Raw genomic sequence first — 22437 nt, forward strand, 5'->3', positions numbered from 1 at the left:
AGTCCAAAGAGCCGCCCACCTTGGCTTGTGTTCACATTGGCCAAATTGCTTGTCTCCTCTCAAGCTTAGAAGCTTGAAGCACAAGTTTCTCCTTAGCTTGCTTACCAAGAAAGCTAAGTGAGTAGTTTTCTCTCCAAGCCTCTAGACCATGGACGGTTAGCTAGACCTTACCATGGTTCTTAGTGAACCATGGTTAAGGCTAGCTTGCTCTCCAAGCAAGCTTCCTACTCCTATATATTTGTTTTTCCTTCTTTGTAAAACACTTTTTTGGCATATATTTGAGAGATAACTCATATTTCTCTCTTCTAAAAGTCCCTAAACCTCTTTGATATTCATCCAATTCTCTTATCCCTTCACTAGAAGAGTGTGGTGAGAATTGAAGAGACTTATCTCTTCATCAAGGAGTGGCGTCTCTTGGGAGAGTTCTCCACCAAACCATGGTGGTTATAAGGTCTCCTCTTCCATTGGAGACCTTAGCAAAGCTTAAGAAGAATCAAGGAGCCAAATATCTAGGGAGGAACTTGAAGAGGATTCACATCAATCCGGATTCTCCACCAAGTTTCCATCATTTGGTATCAAGAGCTAGGTCTCCTTGGTAAATTCGTTCTTAAGCTTTCTTGTCTTGTTTTGTTCGGTTCAAATCATGTAAAAGTGTGTCTAAACTGTTCCTACATGTATTTCCTTTTATTGTCTTGTGTTTGTGTGCCTTGAGTTGTTCTTGTGTCATATCTATAAATCTATAGAACACACTCACCTTGTCTTGTTTGTTCTTGATTCATGTTCTAAATTCTTGTGAATCTATCTTTGTGTGTGCCTTATATATTCTTTGTATATATTTTTAAATGTTTTAGGATTGCTTTTATCTTCCATTGGACTCCTATAATTTTTGGTCAATAAGAAACTCCTAAAAAGAAACAAGAATACAAGCATTTTACATTTCTTAATCTACTAGTTTTGTCTTACAGTCATGTGTAGTTGTTTTGCTTGTCATTAAATCCTTGTTGTGCCTTTTTATTTTTGAATCTATATGAATTGATATCTTTTCTTGTATGGTGTCATTGCTGGCTGAACATTAAAAAATCTTAGAGTGCTCATAAAATGTTTCCAATGCATGTTATTAGTCCTAACATGTTCTAGAGTCAAATTTTTGTGAACTTCTTTTGCTATTAGTTTCTTAGCAATTTGTGACCAGCAATTCCTTGTGTGTCTTGTGCTTGTTTTGAAAAAATAAAACAGAGTTAGAAGTGTATTAAAAACGAAAATCTAAGTGTACAAAAGATGAGAACAAACTAGTACCAAAACTAGTAACAATTTGTGTTGAAAATTTTGACTAGTACACTTACACTTCTACTCTTCTTACTTCTCTTTTCTCCACCACTTGAAAAACTCTTTATTAATTGTGTGGCCTCTTTTTTTAAGTGCTAATTCTCTGTATTAAAAGAAAATAAAGAAAATAAAACAAAAGAGAAAAACAGAGAAAAAGAAAGGTGAAAACAAAACATCACTAGTAGCACTTGGCCTTGAATTTTTGTGTGATTTTTCTTGAGGTTTGTTTGCTGTCCAGTGGTTGGAAAAAGACTTTTAAACCATCAAAACATTAGCACTTGACCTTGAATTTTTTTTTTGGTTTTTGTAATCAATTCTAGAGCCATTCCTAGGATTATTCATTTGTGTGCTAGCTTTTGAAATTAGCCTTTAATTGTTGCTTTGTGTCTTCTTGGCCTTCTTTGTTTTGTCACATTAATTCCTATAAGAGTGTAGCCTATTCCAATTGTGCATTTTCATTTTTAATTTCTTGGCCTCTACTCTCTCTTGTTGATTGTTAAGCCTTGGTGGGATATAATTCTTTTTCAAGCCATTACACTTGGAAGGAAGAGTTAATTGAGACACATTGGATTAATCTCAAGGGGTCAACACTTGAAGAAGATTGAGGTATAGATTACTTGAGTGAAACACCTTGGAAAGGCTCACTTTTTTGTTCCTTTTTGCAGCCAAGACTTGTTTTAATTTTAGGTCAAAGTTAGAGACGGACTTTGGAAGCAATTTAGAGACGAATTTGAAGAACTTAGTGACGGATTTGGACACTTAGAGAAGGATTGGTGGAGACCAATTTGGGACGTTTCACTTGACTCCAAGGCTGTATAAGCTTGCTTCCAAGCACCCTTGGTGGAAGTTCTTCAAGTATTCTTGAATTGATTGTTTCCTTGTTTGTAACTTTCTAACCCTACCTTGGGTTAACTATTAGTTTCCTTTTGTTAATGTCACATTTAGGAGTGGTTGTTTGGGAAAACTTTTGATTAAATCCCACCACTTCCTAAATAGGTCCAAATAAAGATTCCTAGATACATTTAGTACTTGCGGAAGGGTCCCTAAAGGCTTCAAGTGTCATTTGGGCTTCTACTAGGAGACGCCTAGTTTACTTGCTTTCATAATACGTTTAGGACTTGTGGAAGTGTCCCAAAATACTTCAAGTGCCACTTGGACTTCCACCCTAGGACCATACGACTAGTGTATGTTTTACTTGCTTTCCTTTAACTTGTTTTAATTCTAAGCTCGTTTAGAAGGCTTCCTTTGCCTAATAGGAGTTGCATGCACACACAAAACTACTTGACTTGTTTGTGTGAAAAATTGTTTTGTGAGAAAAGTATAAGGGGGTTTAGTAATTTCCAGTTGAAAAGGCTTGGTTATTAAGTAGCTCTTTGTAGCTCACCTCCCTTGATAGTGCAACTTGTATACTTAGACCTCTAAGTACTTAGTCTCACACCTAAAAGAGAAAACCTTTTGTGAAAATCTTTATCACACAATTTGCAAAATTCTTTAAGATTTGTGAAAACCTTTCCCTTGCAAAAATGAGTGATCATTCTCATGAAAGTAGTGTGCATGGTCATCATTCTCCTAAGAGTCATAGAAGTACTAAAAATGAGCTTAGAGAACTTAGGGAATATATTAGAAGAAAAGACATAGAAAAAAAAAAAAAACAATGAGACAATAAGAGATTATTGAGTAAGCTTGTGGTGGGGGGTGAGACTAGAAAACCCCATGCCAATGAGGGTCATGTGCCTTCTAGGCCCAAAAGACATGATGGTGAAGGGCCTTCTAGGCCCCATAGACATAAACATGAGGAAGAACCATCAAGGCCCAAAAGCCAACTTTCACACACCCACTATTCTACAAGTGAAGGGTTTTATAGTAGTCACCATGATGATGGCTACTATCAAAGACCCCCTAGGAAACATAGGCTTAGGCATGAAACAACATCTCTTAGAAAACCTAGATTTTACCTTCCTCCCTTCCATGGAAAGGATAATGTTGATGATTACTTGGATTAGGAGATGAAGGTTGAACAACTCTTCACTTGCCACAATGTGAGTGAAGAGAAAAGAGTTCCTATGGCCACCCTTAGTTTTCAAGGGAGTGTCATGCATTGGTGGACTTCCCTAATGAGAGAAAAACAAATTATGAGAGAGACCTCCATTAAATATTGGAATGAACTTAGGAGTTCCTTAAGGAGAAGGCACATTCCTCCTTATTTTGAGAGGGAGTTAATGGACAAGCTCCAAAGACTCCAACAAAGGAACCTTAGTGTGGAGGAATATAGGCTACAAATGAAGTTGCTTATGCTAAGGGCTGGAATTAGGGAAGAAGAGAGAACCACCATTTCTAGGTTCCAAAGTGGTCTTAACCTAGAAATTAGGGACAAGGTTTAACTACTACCCTATAGAGACCTTAATGAATTAGTTCGACTTTGTGTGAGGGTAGAACAACAACTTAGGAGAAATCCTAGCCTTAGGAAGGAATCTACCTCATACCCTAGGAAGGACTTCAAGAAGGAGGGTCAATCCTCCTATTCAAAGGATAGACCACTAGAAAAAGAAAAAAAATCAAAAACCTTTCGATGAGCCTAGAACTAGTTCTATTAAGTGCTTTAAATGCTTAAGGAGGGGACACATAGCTTCCCAATGCCCCACAAAAAAGACCATGATCATTAGGGGTAATGAGATCTTAAGTGAGGAAAGAACTTCATCTTCTTCATCATCCTCAAGTGAAGAAGATGCTAGTCTTAGTTCTAGTGAGGAAGCACCATGTGAAGGTGACCTATTCATTGCTCAAAGGTTACTTACCAACCAACCCAATGATCAAGACCAATCACAAAGAGAGAACCTTTTCCATTCTAGATGCAAAATTTTTAAGAAAACTTGTTCTCTCATTGTTGATAGTGGATCTTGTAATAACTTTGTAAGCCAAACGTTGGTTAATAAGCTTAACCTAACTACTATAGCCCATCCAAAATCTTATAAACTTCAATGGCTTAATGAGGATGGACCTATAGAAGTTAAGGATCAAGTAAATGTTCCTTTCTCCATTGGAAAATATAAAGATGAAATTTTATGTGATATAATTCCAATGGATGCAAGCCACATTTTACTTGGAAGGCCTTGGCAACATGATAGGAAGGCCATTCATGATAGTGTTACAAAAAAAATTCGCCTAGTCCACCTAGGCAAGAAACACACCTTGACTCCTCTTTCACCTTCACAAGTGTTGGAGGATCAAGTATTTATGAAATAAAAAAAAAAAGAGGAGTAAAAGAAGGTTATAGAGTTGGAGGGTAGTGTCTCCTCCAAGGAAGTTGTTCCTAGAAGTCAATTTTTAATAGAACATTCTATTAAAAAATGTCTTCTAGTTGAACAAACTCTTTACCTTCTCAATTCTAAAAAGACACTACTCTTGGAAAAGAGTAAGGAGGATAGTGTCTCCTCCAAAAATCTTGTAATAAAGGAAAGTCACTTTTCTATTAAAAATGATTGCAAAAAGACTTTTCTTCTTTTTCACAAAGATTTTAACTCTTTTTCTATTGTTGCCACGGACTTAGAGCTTAAGATCCACAACCTGAATAATTTTGAAAAGAAATGATCTCAAGTTCTTAGTCTAGTGAAGAAGAAGTGGACTTCACCTAATTCTATTTCTTATGGTACTACTTTGGTGGTGCCCAAAGTAGATAGCCATCATCTATTTAGGACTTCTCTTACTTTAGTTGTTCTAATAAAGCACCCAACCTTTGGTTTATATTGTTTATTAGATACATCTCATGGTGTCTTATTTTCTATTTTTGATCTTAAGGGAATTTCAAACTTCTTTGAACTTAACTTGACTACTTCCTTTCAAGACCAAATTAGATTCTATGACTTTTATAAACTCTTTACACCCTCTTCCATGATGTATCAAACATATAATATGATCAAGGGTTGTCTAGGTAGTTTCCTTATTATATTCACTTTGTTTTGTTGTAGATATCTTAGTATGTAGGACTACTTCATTAGTTTCTTATAGTTTTAGCACTTTCACATTTTTAGGATTTAGTTTTACACTTAGCTAGAATACACTATAGTGAGAATCCTATTCTTATGCTTAGAGAACCCATCCTTCCTAGTCTAAGGACCCTTACTAGGACTATAGAAGGAATTCCTCATAGGGTGCACTTTCCACATATGTTATATGAATATGTCATCCCTAATGCTTTGTTTCTTATTTTCATTGTAGGTGATGCTATCTTTGTGGAAGGACCACTGGATTTGAGGACAAATCCTTTCGAAGGAGGAGTGTATGATCGAAATCTAATCCCCAAGGATCCCTTTGGAAGAGGTAAGACCAAGAAGGGTGAAGGTTGATCTAAGGAGGCTCACACTTGAAGACCATTGGGCCTTTAACTAGGTCCATGGTTAGGAGGCTAGAGGAGGCTTCTACAAAGGAGGTGCTTCTTAGACTTATGCTCAATATGAATATTGAGTATGATTCTTCTTTTTAGTTTCATTGTCTCTATTGTAAATACATTGTATAGTTTGATTTCTTGTACCTTGTACGTAGTAGATACTTGTATAGGTGTATTTTTGCCTTTGTATTTGAGAGGCACTTTATTTCCTTTACTAGCTATTGTATATTGTTTATAGGGTATGTTACTTGGAAACTTTGATTCCATATAACCTCATCTAGAAATACACTCTTTTCTTAGTTTTCTAGTAGTAGGATTGGGAGTGGCATTAACAAGCTAGAGAGTGTCACTAGCAAGCTAGAGAGTGTTACTAGCAATTGGGCCTAGAGGTGGGCCTAGGAAAATTTTTTACATATTGGACTCATTTTACTCCTAATTTTTCATAGATTTGATTTAGCTAGGTTCCATTCATATTGGATGAACCTAACTAAACCAAATCAACATTTTCAAAACCGATTGGAGTAAAATAAAGTCCAAAGAGCCGCCCACCTTGGCTTGTGTTCACATTGGCCGAATTGCTTGTCTCCTCTCAAGCTTAGAAGCTTGAAGCACAAGTTTCTCCTTAGCTTGCTTACCAAGCAAGCTAAGTGAGTAGCTTGCTCTCCAAGCCTCTAGACCATGGACGGTTAGCTAGACCTTACCATGGTTCCTAGTGAACCATGGTTAAGGCTAGCTTGCTCTCCAAGCTTCCTACTCCTATATATTTGTTTTTCCTTCTTTGTAAAACACTTTTTTGGCATATATTTGAAAGATAATTCAGATTTCTCTCTTCTAAAAGTCCCTAAACCTCTTTGATATTCATTCAATTCTCTTATCCCTTCACGAGAAGAGTGTGGTGAGAATTGAAGAGACTTATCTCTTCATCATGGAGTGGCGTCTCTTGGGAGAGTTCTCCACCAAACCGTGGTGGTTCTAAGGTCTCCTCCTCCATTGGAGACCTTAGCAAAGCTTAAGAAGAATCAAGGAGCCGAAGATCTAGGGAGAAACTTGAAGAGGATTCACATCAATACGGATTCTCCACCAAGTTTCCATCAAGTAGAAAATCTTTCCATGTGTCTTCCCTTATGATTAGGTTAGATGGATCTCTTAGCGAAATTTAGAGACTTGAGTCTAGCTTGTGAGGTTAAAACTAGTAGTGTGAGGCTAGGTATGACTCGAGTAACTAGTGATTTGTTAAGAAAGATTAGAAAGGCTTTGTTAGTGGACCATTTCTTTGTTGCTAGGAGTGAAGATATAGGACAAGGTAGCGGAGGAGATTTTACCTTTGGTGTAGATGGAGTAGTGAAATTTAGAGATCGGGTCTGTGTACCTAGTAAGCTTACACTTAGGTGTTTGATTTTAGAAGAAGACCATAGAAGTAAGCTTAATTTTCATCTCGAAGTAACTAAGATGTATGAGGACCTTAAGCAGTCATTTTGGTGGCCTAGGATGAAGATGGACATAACCAAGTTTGTTAGTGCTTGCTAGTTTGTCAAAAGGCTAAGGAAGAACATTTGAGACCTTCATGGTTACTTCAACCCTTAAGTATACCTGAGTGGAAGTGGGATAGTATTTCCATGGATTTTGTAGTTTCCTTGCCTAGGACTGTGAGAGGGCATGATTCTATCCAGGTTATAGTTAATAGACTAATTAAGAGTGCGCATTTCCTGCCCATAATATTAAGTATTCCCTAGAGAGACTTGCTAAGATTTACATTGATGAGATTGTGAGGTTGCATGGGATACCATCTAGCATAGTGTTAGATAGGGATACTAGATTTACCTCTAGGTTTTGGGAGAGTCTACAGTAAGCTTTGGGAAGCTAACTTAGACTTAGTTCAACCTATCACCCATAAACTGACGGCCAAACTGAGAGAACTATCTAATCTTTAGAGGATTTTCTTAGAGCTAGTATGTGTTGGACCAAAAGGGTATTTGGGATATCTTTTTGCCTTTGATAGAGTTTACTTATAACAATAGTTATCACTCTAGTATAGGCATGACACCCTATGAAGCCTTGTATGGTAGGAGGTGTAGAACCCCTTTATGTTGGTGTGAGCTGGGGGATAGTATTACCTTAGGATCCGATGTAGTACAACAGACCATAGACAAGGTTAGAGTAATTCAAGAGAGGATGAGGACAACCTAAAGTAGACAAAATAGTCATGCTGATAAGAGGAGGAAGGACTTAGAATTTCAAGAAGGGGATCATGTATTCTTGAAAGTTACTCCATGGACTAGGGTTGGCAAGGCATTATAGTCCAAGAACCTTACACCTTGATTCATTGGTCCTTTCCAAATTCTTAAAAGTGTTAGTAGTGTTGCCTACCAAGTTGCCTAACCTCCCAATCTTTCAGATCTTCAAAGTGTATTCCATGTTTCTCAAATCCAGAAGTACGTTGATGATCCTACACATGTGATTGAGTTGGATCATCTTGAGGTTAAGGAGAACTTGATAGTGGAAGCTATCCTGATGAGAGTTGAGGATCAAATGGTGAAATAGCTCAGAGGTAAGGAAATTCCTTTGGTTAAGGTCATTTGGGGTGGAGCGACACCTGAAAGTGCTACTTGGGAGTTGAAGGAGAAGATGAAATATAGTCATATCCAAACCTCTTCATTTAGGTAATTCAGAGACAAATTTCTTAAAAGGTGGGGGGAATTATAACATCCTAATTTTTTAAAATATATAATATTATTAATATTATTATATTATAGTCAAAAGTATTATTTATTTTTACAAGTGGGGAAATATTTTATTTTATTTATTTATTTTATCTAATGGGAGAAGCGAAATGGGCCGGGTTGACCCAATTTAGTGGGCTCTTAAGAGAGGGGTTAGGCAGAGTTAACCCATCTACCTCATTTTGCATTCTAAAGGATATAGAGAGAAAAGGAAGAGAAGGAAGGAGCTCTAAGGAGAAGTGCTCAAAATCATCTCAAACTACATCAGACTAGTCTTATCGACACAATAAGGTGTAGGGAGGGAAATGAGTAATTCATAAATGGGATTACAAGAGAGAATGGGTAGTGGGAGAAATTCTTAAATTCTTAAGATTCCTCTATTTCTTTTCTAAAGCTGAAATTGAAAATCCAACTGGATTATATATTGAATTATGAACATGTTTATGGTATTATTTGGTGAAAATGATGTTCTTATAGATAATTGAATTGCCTTTGAAATGTCTTTATGGGTTAGGGTTTCATGAGGAATTTGAGTATTGTTAATTAATATTTGATTTCATGAAATTAATGTGGTATGACGTGTTTTTGTATGAAATAATTGTTTTTGACCAATTGAATTATAAAAAAATGGTTGTATGAGAAATATTGAGTTTTTGGGATGTTTATCCATGTTGAATTTTCTAGAATACGTGTTGGCATCGGGCTTGCATTTATACTGATGAATGTGAAACCTAGACAGAATCAGGCCGAGCGTGAGACGTATCACGCCGAGTGTGATAATGTGGTGAGCTCTTTATGGCTTCTTAGCGTCGAGGGCGGATTCCTAGCGTCAGGCTCGAGAGAGACTTGGTGATCTCTATGGCTCCTTAGCGTCGAGTGTGGATTCCTGGTGCTGGGCGCGAGAGAGAGCTAGTGCTCTCTATGGCTCCTTAACGCTAGGCGAAAGTATAATTTTGCCGGGTATAAAACAATGTGTGTACTCTCTATAGTAGCTTAAAGTCGAGCGTAGCTTTATGAGCCCGGGTGAAATCTATATAAATGTTATGTGTATTGATATGTTTGATGGTGATTGCAAGTTGTGTGGTGTTCATAGATGCTATTATATGATTAAGTATGTGTATGTTTGGATGAATTGATGTATGAAGGTGTGCTGTTATTATCAATTATGAATTGGCATGGATAAAAGGGATGAAAGTATGAGGTGACATGACATGAGCATTGGTGCATGTTGCATACACATTTACCCTAGCCATAAGTGGTGACTAACAGGGGATGCATCTTTAAACACTAGTCATAAGTGATGATTAACAGTGTGACACCGATCATAAGTGATGTAAATGATGTGAGATGCATTATTTATACATTGGCCATAAGTGATTATTAACAATCTGACACCGGTCAAAAGTGATGTAACTAGTGTGGCCATGCATTACAGTGTTTGAGGAGATTAATGAAGCTCACCCATTGTGCGGCGTTCTGAGTTGATGTTTCTTAAGAGGTTGCACTTAATATGCATTGATGTGAGGATGAGCATGATGCATGAGATGTATTGAAATGTGGTGGTGGTGATATTACTTTATAGATATATATATGCGATGATGACACTATTGTGATTTGTTGTTACTAGAATTAAATGTGAGTTGATTTTATGTTGAGTGAAATTCTTTTTTTGTGTCGTACATGTTAATTCTTGTTTTTTCTCACCTGTATGCTTTGTTGTTTATTTTAGGTAATGGTGAAAATGATGAGGGTGATACTCAAGGAGCCGATAACTTAAGCGACAGGTTGCTTTGATAATGTGATATCTGTTGAAATAAACTTAAATGTCAGTTTTTAATGGTTTTAATTTAGCATTTTCTTATTTGATTCAAATAAAATGTCAATAGTTATTAGTAATAATGGGTTTTGATTGTAGGCTGTTAATAGAATTTTAAGCTTTTGAGCTTCTGAAGGACAAATATCAGTCTATATATATCATTGTATTGTTTGATTATATAGTGAAATAAAAATAGAGAAATTCCACCTTCTCCTCTATCAGTTTTTTTAATTCTACAAATTGGTATCAAGAGCTAATGGCAAGTGTGACCAATTATCTGTCGTTGCCCCGACTGACGAAGGCGATAAACTACGACAATTGGAGCGTCCAAATGAAAGCTCTTCTTGGGTCTCAAGATGCTTGGGAGGTGGTCCAAGAAGGTTTTGAAGAACCGGAAACTACCGCGGGATATTCGGCTGCCCAACATAAAACGTTGAAAGAGACGTGATCGAAAGATAAAGTGGCTTTGTACTTGTTGTATCGAGCTGTTGATGAGTCAGGCTTTGAGAAGATTGCGCGTGCGACAACTTCAAAAGAAGCATGGGATATTTTGGCAAAAGTGTACAGAGGAGCTGACAAGGTTAAACAAGTACGCCTTCAAACTCTTCGCGGTGAGTTGGAAAGCATGAAGATGAAGGAGTCAAAAGGGGTCTCCGATTACATCACACGTGTTCAAACCGTGGTGAACCAACTCAACCAAAACGGAGAGACGTTAACTAATGTACGAGTTGTGGAGAAGATTTTGAGGTTGTTAACTGATAGTTTCGAGAATGTCATATGTGCTATAGAAGAGTCAAAGGACCTATCAATGCTCACGGTCGATGAGCTCGCCGGATCTCTCGAGGCACATGAACAACGAAAAAAGAAGAAGAAGGAGGAGATACTTGAGCAAGCACTCCAAATCAAGGCGTCAATCAAAGACGAAAAGACACTCTATTCTCAAAACATTCGAGGTAGAGGGTGTGGTCGTGGAGGTCGAGGAAATGGTCGCGGTGGTAGAGGTCATAGTCAAGAAGGGTATTATGAGGAGAAAGAGCAATCAAACCAGCAAAATTGGCGTGGAAGAGGACGTGCTCGTTGGAGAGGCGATCGGACGAATTATTTCAATGTCAAGTGTTACAAGTGTGGCAAATATGGTCACTATGCGAAGGATTGTAATTCCGATAAGTGTTATAATTGTGGCAAGGTGGGGCATTTTGCGAAAGAATGTCGAGTCGAGAAAAAGGTGGAAGAGACAACCAATTTAATCACGGAAGATGAGGAAGCAAAAGAAATTTTTCTCTTGATGGCACATAACGAAGTCAACAGTAACAACAACACGGTGTGGTACCTTGACACGGGTGCAAGCAATCATATGTGCGAGCATAGGCACCTATTCAAAGAATTGCAAAAGGTTGAAACTGGACATGTGTCATTTGGAGATGCGTCGAAGGTTGAAGTTAAAGGCCAAGGTACGGTCTTTTATTTACAAAAGGATGGCTTGGTTGGGTCAATCCAAGATGTGTATTATGTACCAGATCTCAAGAGCAACATTTTGAGTATGGGGCAACTCATGGAGAAAGGTTATACGATACTTATGAAAGATCGGGAATTACACTTGAAAGATAAGCACGGGCGTTTGGTCGCTCAAGTTGAAATGGGGAGAAATTGCATGTATAAGCTGAATTTGAGAAACGTTCAAGAAAAATGTTTGCGAGTCAACGTAGAAGACAAGGCGTAATGTGGTATCTTCGTTTTGGTCATCTATATTATGGTGGTCTAAATGAGTTGGCAAAGAAGAACATGGTGCACGGGTTACCGGACATGAATTACGAGGGAAAATTTTGCGAAGAATGTGTGCTCAGCAAGCATACGAGAACTTCATTTCAAAAAAAGGCAGAATATCGTGCTACGGGACCTCTCGAATTAATTCATACCGACATATGTGGACCAATCACCCCTGAATCTTTTAGCGGTAAAAGGTATTTCATTTCATTCGTTGATGATTTCTCACGAAAAACTTGGGTTTATTTTCTGAAGGAAAAATTTGAGGCTTTCGAGATGTTCAAAAATTTCAAAGTGGTGGTGGAAAAGGCAACCGGTAGACACATCAAATCAGTATGATCCGATAGAGGTGGTGAGTATACTTTGATGGCTTTCATGGAGTATTATGAGGCAGAAGGCATAAGGCAATTTCTAACCGCACCGTACTCTCCCCAACAAAATGGTGTGGCCGAGAGGAAGAATCGGACAGTTCTTGATATGGTTCGATCAATGCTCAAGAGCAAGAAGATGCTGAAGGAATTTTGGGCGGAAGCTGTGCAATGTGCTGTCTATGTGCAAAATCGGTGTCCACATGCGAAGCTGGATGATCAAACTCCACAAGAGGCATGGAGCGAACAAAAACCAACAGTTTCTCTTCTCAAAGTATTTGGTAGTATGGCCTATGCACACATGCCAGATCAGCGAAGAACGAAGCTCGAAGACAAAAGCAAAAGGTATATTTTTATTGGGTATGACGAGAAAGCAAAAGCATACAAGTTGTTAGACCCAATAAGCAAGAAGGTTGTGGTAAGTCGTGATGTACGAGTTAATGAAGGAAGCAAGTGGGATTGGAGTAACTCAACAGAGGTTATCAACGAAGATGGAGGATCTTCAACCGTTCTACCAACAATTAAATCAACAAATCCTAAAATTATTGATGATGAAAATGAACCACAACAACCCAAAATGCGAAGCTTGCAAGATTTGTATGACTCAACAAATGAGGTACACATTGTTTGTCTCTTGGCTGATTCTGAAAATATAAGTTTTGAACAGGCAGTGCAAGACATGAAGTGGAAAACAACCATGGACGAGGAGATCAGAGCAATTGACCACAACAACACATGGGAGTTAGCAGAATTGGCAAAAGGAAGTCAACCCATTGGTGTGAAGTGGGTGTTTAAGAGAAAGATGAATGCTCAAGGCGAGATAGAATGGTACAAGGCACGACTTGTTGCAAAGGGATACAAGCAAAAGGAGGGAATTGACTATGATGAAGTGTTTGCTCCTGTTACAAGAATGGAGACAATTCGATTGCTCATTTCACATGCGGCTCAATTCGAATGGCCGATATTTCAAATGGATGTCAAGACATCATTCTTGAATGGTGTACTCGAAGAAGAAATCTACATCGAACAACCACCCGGTTATGTGAAAAGTGGAGAAGAGAAGAAGGTGTTGAAATTGAAGAAGGCGCTCTACGGGTTGAAGCAAGCACCGCGGGCATGGAATACTCGCATTGATACATACTTCAAGGAGAACAGGTTTGAACAATGTCCCTATGAACATGCCCTTTATGTGAAAAAGAATGGAGTTAATATGTTATTTGCAGCTCTTTATGTTGATGATCTCATTTTCATGGGGAACAATGATGAGATGGTACAAGAGTTTAAGAGCACAATGGCACGGGAATTCGAGATGACAGATTTGGGTTTGATGAAGTTTTTTCTTGGTCTAGAGGTAAGACAAGGAGAGACGGGGATTTTTGTGTCACAGGAGACATATGCAAAGGAGATTTTGGAAAAATACAAAATGACATATTGCAATCCAGTATCAACACCAATGGAACCGGGTGCAAAACTTTCAAAATTTGATGGAGGAGATCGAGTCGATGCGAGCAAATATCGGAGTTTGGTGGGAAGTCTTCGCTATCTCACATGCACAAGACCAGATCTTTCATTAAGTGTTGGCATTGTAAGTTGATTCATGGAGGAGACTGTTTATTCACACTGGAAGGCGTTGAAGTGAATTCTACGGTATATTCAAGGAACGGTGTCACTCGGTTTATTCTATTCAAGTGCGGAAGATTACAAGTTGAATGGGTATTCTGACAGTGACTGGTGTGGAGACTTATTCGATCGAAAAAGTACGTCTGAATATGTGTTCTTTATAGGAGACGCAGCTTGTGACACCCTTACTACCCCAACACATATATTGTATAAATAAACTAAGGAAATAAATTTTTATACGTCGGTAAAAGGGTTCACATAAAAACATTTAGAAATATTCTTCGATATCCAAAATATTTTGAAAAGGAACTTGGAAAATAAAATATAAGAGGTTACAAAATGTTTTCAAAATAATAGTACAACTCCATTTACAAATAAAGTTCATGTCCTAGAAGTCCTCTGCCCCGATGTCACAATATCAGAGCATACCTGTAACATCCCAATTTTCAAAATGGTAATTACTATTATTGTAATATTCCAAATTTTATTAAATAAAACAGGTTATTTTGATTTTAAATATTTATTGAGATTATTAGAAAGTTTATCATATTTTTATACGTATTTTTACTATTCATATATACGTATTTTTACTATTCATGTATACATATTTTTACTATTCACATATACGTATTTTACTATTCACGTATACGTATACGTGAATAGTAAATGGCTGCTAAGGGTGGCACGAGGGAAGCAAGGTTCAATTTTATAATTAATTTGAATATTTTAATGAATAGTGCATAGTAACTTATAATATTATTTTAATGAATAGTGCATAGTGCATAGTAACTTCAAAATTTCTATAAATAGGGGCCTAAGGTTTTGAAAATTCAGAATTCTAGAGAGAAGGAAATTCTGGAGAAATAGAGAGAGAAAGTAAGAGAGAGAGAAGGAGAAAGAAAAGGAGGTTCTGCTCTAGTGCCTCGTTTAAGGAGAAAGAGGAAGAGATTCTGCCTAAGTTTTTAGAGAGATATTGCACTAGTTTCAACTCCTACTTATCTAGGTAAGGGGGAGGAGAACCTTATCTTTTTAAAATTTTATATACTATTATGTATAATTATTTATGCATTTATTTGATTATATTTATTTAGTGGGGTGCCCCTAACCTCACTATATTTATATATTTATTCAGTGAGGTGTTCTTAACCTCATCTAACTACTTAACTTTTAATTACTATGTTATTGTTATATTTATTCAGTGAGGTGTTCCTAACCTCATCTAACTACTTAACTTTTAATTACTATATTTATATATTTATTCAGTGAGGTGTTCTTAACCTCATCTAACTACTTAACTTTTAATTACTATGTTATTGTTATATTTATTCAGTGAGGTGTTCCTAACCTCATCTAACTACTTAACTTTTAATTACTATGTTATTGTTATATTTATTCAGTGAGGTGTTCCTAACCTCATCTAACTACTTAACTTTTAATTACTATGTTATTGTTATATTTATTCAGTGAGGTGTTCCTAACCTCATCTAACTATTTAACTTTTAATTATTATGTTTATTTATTTACGTTATTATTTAGTGGGGTGTTTCTAACCTCATATATTTGTTTAACCTTTAATTACTATTACTTATTCTATGATTATTCTTAAATCTATTTTGAGTAATTTTTTTATGATTAATATAATTTGTTAAAATGTCTTTTACTCATTTTAAAGATAATTAATACTCTATGGCCATAGACGATAAAGTTTGAATTATTTGTAGCTGGAGGTTTAACCTTGGGGATTTAAATGAGTAAGAAATGGAGGTGGAATGATTTTTGGTTGGTGTTATAATGATGCTCATTTATCCTGACTAGTCACTACAAGTATAATTCAAATTTTATTGTATCAAGAAAATCTAATATTTAATCTGTATATATATATATTTACATATATATATATATGTTAAAATTTTATTTATAAATAATTATGTTTATTCGTTCGAATTATTGTATTTATTGGATATTGTTCTTACTCCTTTCTTTTCTTTGTTTTTTTTTTTTTAAATTAAATATATTATAAATAGATGGATCAACTTGAGATTCCAGATCATTTTGCTGTTATTGTTACTGCTGTCCTACATGGAAGGAAATTGGAATATGGAGGCTATTTGATGGATCTGTTATAACTTTACTTGTCAATCATATTATTTTAATTGTAATTTTCTTTCCGTTATGAATATATATATATTGCATTAAAAGAGTAAGGAAAATGAATAATGTGTAAAATAATACGTTATTCTAAATATTTTAGAACGATATGTTATGTATTAAATTCACAAGATATTCTTTTCTTTACTTTTAAATTTTATTAAATAAATATATAGATATTGTTAATAATATAATTGCGAAAATATTATAATTTTATATTGTATAATTTGGGTATTAGAATTAGGCGTTACATTTAGTGGTATAAGAGCAGGCCGATCCAATCGGCCGTGAGTTATGAGTCTACCATGCTTGTTTGGTAGATTAATAATGTGATGAGATGATTGATGTGCTAATGTGATGATTAATTATGTTCTTATTTATTTATTTGTATGTATTGTATTCTCAGGATTTGTCTGATAGACATGATATAAATTGATGATGCTATTTTTGATTGATCTTTTTATAATTGCTTATATGTTTGATACTTTTTACTTACGTAAGAAGTAGTGATTGAGTAGTATCACTCGTATGGTGAGCTTATGTACCAATAGTACGGACAAAGCCTTGATAATCAACTAGAAATTATTGAGACCTTAGATTTGGATGATTTTTCAAGAGTTTACGGTTAATGGAATTTAGGAATCTATAGTAGTAAGCAATTGAATCAAAGGTGGTTGTATCTGAGAATTGGAGTTTTGATATTTTGATGAGAGATTGGAATGTTCCTTGAGTATTGGTGCGTGCATGTTAACTTTTATGGTTTAGGTAGTATGTGAATTTTATTCTCTAAGTCCTTTGTGAGCTGTTTTGGTCTAAGATTGTAATGGAAAGCTTGAATATGAGTTTAAGGTGGAAAGGAGTGAGTTTGGAATGGTTAAGGTATTTTGTGAAATGTTAGTACACTAATGCTATATGATATGGGGATTATTTTCGTCGAAATTTTGTTGTGTCAGTATGAGTATCATATTGACAGAATCAGATTTTGTGGTCATCATGAGAGTTGTGGCTTTTGATATTATCTTTCCAATAGAACTGTAATAAGATAAAATGGAGGTCTAAAACCTTAGTTATGACGGCTTTGGTGATCAAAAGTTTAGTTATAAGAACTGAATATACTTGAAATGATTTCTGAATTTTTAGTTAGGAAGGTGATCTTTTTGAAATCTTATGCCTTCATAAGAATTGTAGCTTATTCATTTACCTTTCGTTTGAGATAGGTTTGAGATCATTTGGATGAGTATAACTTTGTGTGTCAGGTAGATATATGCTATCATGATGTTTTTGAGATTTTAGGCATAACAAGGATAAAAATGGATTTGATGATGTTTTAAGGTCTGGTCACTGAAAGGTTGATTCAAATGATATGATTGGTTCATGGTGATAAATTCATACATATTTAGGGATGATATAGGTGAAGGAGGTATTCTAATATGAATTGATATGCAAGTATGTGACCTTATGGATCAATTAGTGGATATTTGTGTGTTAATGAGAGGTTTTGACCTTAGGATGTGATACCATCATATTAAGAGTTAAGTGTGAAGATATATCTAAGATAAACTTAGCTAGATTATGATTGTATGAGGTGAGTGTTCTAGGCTATGTAATTTCTTGCGAAGGTATAACATAGAGCTATCTAAGGTAGAAGTTGTGCTTAAGTGAGAGTTACCTAATTCAATTAGTAAAATTAAGAGTTTTCTTAGGATAATTTATAGGAGATTTATTAAGTAAATGTCTAAGGTAGCAGTTAGAAGTTTAGGCTACTCTCATTTCACTCGCCTCTACTACAGGAATCGCTTTTGCTTTCTTTTCCTCTAGCTAATAAGACGTTTCAGTTCACTAAGTTGTCGTTTGCCTACCCATGAATTCAACAGTAGTTTGAAAGGCTAACCCATATCAGGAATTTCTGGACCTATGTTTATTTTAAGTACCCAAAACATTTTATCGCCTACTTCTGACTGGATTGACTAAGAAATAGTTGCCTTTGTGTGGGATAACAAAGGAGAAGGTAGTTTTCAAACTCTTAAGGAAAGATTGGTTAATACTACTAGATTTTAGCAAGACTTTTGTGGTATATAGTTATGCTTCTAAAGATAGGATCAGGAAGAGTGTTGTGGCAAGAAGAAAGGTAGAAGCTTATGATTCTAGGCAACTGAAAATTCATGAGAGGAATTACTTTACCCATAACTTTGAGTTAGCAGTTTTAATATGAATACTAAGATTTGAAAACACTACGTATATGATTCTAAGCTTGAGGTATTTAGCGATCATAATAGCTTTAAATATCTATTAACCAAAAGAAATAGTTAGAATTCGTTGAGAAATAAGATTTTGATCTTATTGATTATTCGGCCAAGCCATTATGGCAACCGATGTTTTGAGTAGTAAACCTTTATATTTATCTTCCTTTATGATTAGAGAAATGGATTTTTTTAGATTACTCCTAGTAGTGTGAAACTAGGTATGATTTGAGTAACAAGTGAATTCTTGAAAGAAATTGGAAAAGCATAATTAGTTGATTCATTTGGTGATAAGATATGAGGCTATAAGATAAAGTGATGAATAAGAGTTTAACTTGGGTGTAAATGGAGTGGTGAAATTAGAGATCTGATATGTACATGTAGTGAACTTACGCTTAGGTGGTTAATCTTTAGAAATAATCTTAATATTGTGACAGACGCCTTAATTATGTTGATCTTTGATATATCACTTTTGATGATTTAAGGGTTGGATTTGATTGAAGAATTTAAGACTTATGATTGGTGTTTGAGATTATCCTTAGGAGCATTGAATTGATTATATTTAAAGTGACTAGTAAATTAATGGATGAGATTAGAGAAGCCTAGGAGTCAGATCCTTTCTTAGGGAATCAAATAGAGAAGATTGGTAGTAGTACGTATAATCATTTCTGAGTAGAATCAATATTGTTTTAAGGAGCAAATTTGAATGCTAAGTAAACTTGAAAGGACATAAGAATACTCTTCACATTTATTTAGGAGTTACTAAAATGTATCAGAGTGGCGCAGCAGAAGCGTGATGGTCTAAGATGAGAATAGAAGTAGAGAAGTTGAATTAAGGTATGGAGAGTGAGTTTAAATTTGGAGTGGATGGAATTTTAAGATTTAAGGATAGGTTGTACATTCATAGTGTGCTAGAGTTTAATAAAGCAATCCTAGAAGAAGGACATAAGAGTATTCTTAGTATCCATCCAGAAATCACTAAGATGTACCAAAATCTTAAAAAGATATTTTGGTGGCCTTAAGTGTAGAGAGGAATAGAGGATGGTGTGTACTCATATTTAGTATAGTATAAGTCTGAGACAAAACATCAGAAGCCTTTAGGACTTTTGTAGCCTTTAGATGTTCCTATTTGGAAATGAGATAATGTGTCTAGACCTTGTTGTGGGTTTTCCTAGGAAGTTTAGAAAGAATCTTGAACAAGTCATAGTTAAACCTCTTCGTTGCGGAAATTCGAGGACGAATTTCTTAAAAGGGGGGAAGTATTGTAACATCCCAATTTTCAAAATGGTAATTACTATTATTGTAATATTCCAAATTTTATTAAATAAAATAGGTTATTTTGATTTTAAATATTTATTGAGATTATTAGAAAGTTTATCATATTTTTATACGTATTTTTACTATTCATATATACGTATTTTTACTATTCATGTATACATATTTTTACTATTCACATATACGTATTTTACTATTCACGTATACGTATACGTGAATAGTAAATGGCTGCTAAGGGTGGCACGAGGGAAGCAAGGTTCAATTTTATAATTAATTTGAATATTTTAATGAATAGTGCATAGTAACTTATAATATTATTTTAATGAATAGTGCATAGTGCATAGTAACTTCAAAATTTCTATAAATAGGGGCCTAAGGTTTTGAAAATTCAGAATTCTAGAGAGAAGGAAATTCTGGAGAAATAGAGAGAGAAAGTAAGAGAGAGAGAAGGAGAAAGAAAAGGAGGTTCTGCTCTAGTGCCTCGTTTAAGGAGAAAGAGGAAGAGATTCTGCCTAAGTTTTTAGAGAGATATTGCACTAGTTTCAACTCCTACTTATCTAGGTAAGGGGGAGGAGAACCTTATCTTTTTAAAATTTTATATACTATTATGTATAATTATTTATGCATTTATTTGATTATATTTATTTAGTGGGGTGCCCCTAACCTCACTATATTTATATATTTATTCAGTGAGGTGTTCTTAACCTCATCTAACTACTTAACTTTTAATTACTATGTTATTGTTATATTTATTCAGTGAGGTGTTCCTAACCTCATCTAACTACTTAACTTTTAATTACTATATTTATATATTTATTCAGTGAGGTGTTCTTAACCTCATCTAACTACTTAACTTTTAATTACTATGTTATTGTTATATTTATTCAGTGAGGTGTTCCTAACCTCATCTAACTACTTAACTTTTAATTACTATGTTATTGTTATATTTATTCAGTGAGGTGTTCCTAACCTCATCTAACTACTTAACTTTTAATTACTATGTTATTGTTATATTTATTCAGTGAGGTGTTCCTAACCTCATCTAACTATTTAACTTTTAATTATTATGTTTATTTATTTACGTTATTATTTAGTGGGGTGTTTCTAACCTCATATATTTGTTTAACCTTTAATTACTATTACTTATTCTATGATTATTCTTAAATCTATTTTGAGTAATTTTTTTATGATTAATATAATTTGTTAAAATGTCTTTTACTCATTTTAAAGATAATTAATACTCTATGGCCATAGACGATAAAGTTTGAATTATTTGTAGCTGGAGGTTTAACCTTGGGGATTTAAATGAGTAAGAAATGGAGGTGGAATGATTTTTGGTTGGTGTTATAATGATGCTCATTTATCCTGACTAGTCACTACAAGTATAATTCAAATTTTATTGTATCAAGAAAATCTAATATTTAATCTGTATATATATATATTTACATATATATATATATGTTAAAATTTTATTTATAAATAATTATGTTTATTCGTTCGAATTATTGTATTTATTGGATATTGTTCTTACTCCTTTCTTTTCTTTGTTTTTTTTTTTAAATTAAATATATTATAAATAGATGGATCAACTTGAGATTCCAGATCATTTTGCTGTTATTGTTACTGCTGTCCTACATGGAAGGAAATTGGAATATGGAGGCTATTTGATGGATCTGTTATAACTTTACTTGTCAATCATATTATTTTAATTGTAATTTTCTTTCCGTTATGAATATATATATATTGCATTAAAAGAGTAAGGAAAATGAATAATGTGTAAAATAATACGTTATTCTAAATATTTTAGAACGATATGTTATGTATTAAATTCACAAGATATTCTTTTCTTTACTTTTAAATTTTATTAAATAAATATATAGATATTGTTAATAATATAATTGCGAAAATATTATAATTTTATATTGTATAATTTGGGTATTAGAATTAGGCGTTACAATACCCACAACTCAACTGTTGGCATTCTAGATGTCACTCATAGCCGGATCTTCCTCACCTAAAACATCCACAAATTGTACGGTGAGAAAGGAAAACATTTATATGTAAAGAACACAAGGAAAAACGCAACATATCATCTCATTATAAAATACTCATAAACATTTTAATATATCATAACTCTATCAATCATGCATCATCATCACATCACAATTCGCAATCATAATTCATCACAAATCTTACAATTAACCTTATGCCAAGGTCACGCCTGTAGCATCTCTTGCTCAAGGTCGTGCCACCCCCGACATAAGCATTAAATGCCTCACACATCCCACCCTATGCCAAGGTCACGCCTGTAGCATCTCTTGCCCAAGGTCGTGCCACCCCCGACATAAGCATGAGAAATCACACATCCTACACTGTGCCAAGGTCACGCCTGCAATATCTCTTGCTCGAGGTCGTGCCACCCCCGACATAAGCATGAGGAATCACCCATCCCATACTATGTCAAGGTCACGCCTGTAGCATTTCTTGCCTAGGGTCGTGCCACCCCTGGTCACAAGTGTGAGGAACCACAATCACATCCTCATTCACATCCACATCCACATCCACATCCACATTCACATCCACATCCACATCCACATCCACATCCACGTCCACATATCAATTCCACAATACATACACAATCCACACAAAATGGTGGTTCACATACCCCTCAAATAATTCACTATGAATCCTCATCTAGATTATCAATTTTATCAAATAATATAACAATAACATTCGTTAACTAATATAATAATCAATAGAATTAGCAATTTAATAT

General features: G+C 34.9%; 1 protein-coding gene and 1 long non-coding RNA gene across 2 annotated transcripts; both read left to right on the forward strand.

Annotated features, from left to right (window-relative positions):
- Nucleotides 1–10502: 10502 nt before the first annotated feature.
- LOC145956097 (uncharacterized) lies at nt 10503–11966 on the forward strand. Its single transcript, XM_083071657.1, has 2 exons — nt 10503–10626; nt 10747–11966. Exons 1-2 carry the CDS (start codon nt 10503–10505, stop codon nt 11964–11966), a joined length of 1344 nt encoding a protein of 447 aa, XP_082927783.1.
- Nucleotides 11967–13850: 1884 nt separating this feature from the next.
- LOC145955593 (uncharacterized) lies at nt 13851–22149 on the forward strand. Its single transcript, XR_014432249.1, has 3 exons — nt 13851–15001; nt 16023–20222; nt 21242–22149. It is a non-coding gene; the product is annotated as an uncharacterized LOC145955593 (long non-coding RNA).
- The last annotated feature ends 288 nt before the right edge of the window (nt 22150–22437 follow it).

The sequence above is a fragment of the Cajanus cajan genome, chromosome 3, assembly GCF_000230855.2.
Source record: "Cajanus cajan strain Asha chromosome 3, NIPB_CcT2T_4, whole genome shotgun sequence".
In the NCBI taxonomy this organism is placed as follows: Eukaryota; Viridiplantae; Streptophyta; class Magnoliopsida; order Fabales; family Fabaceae; genus Cajanus; species Cajanus cajan.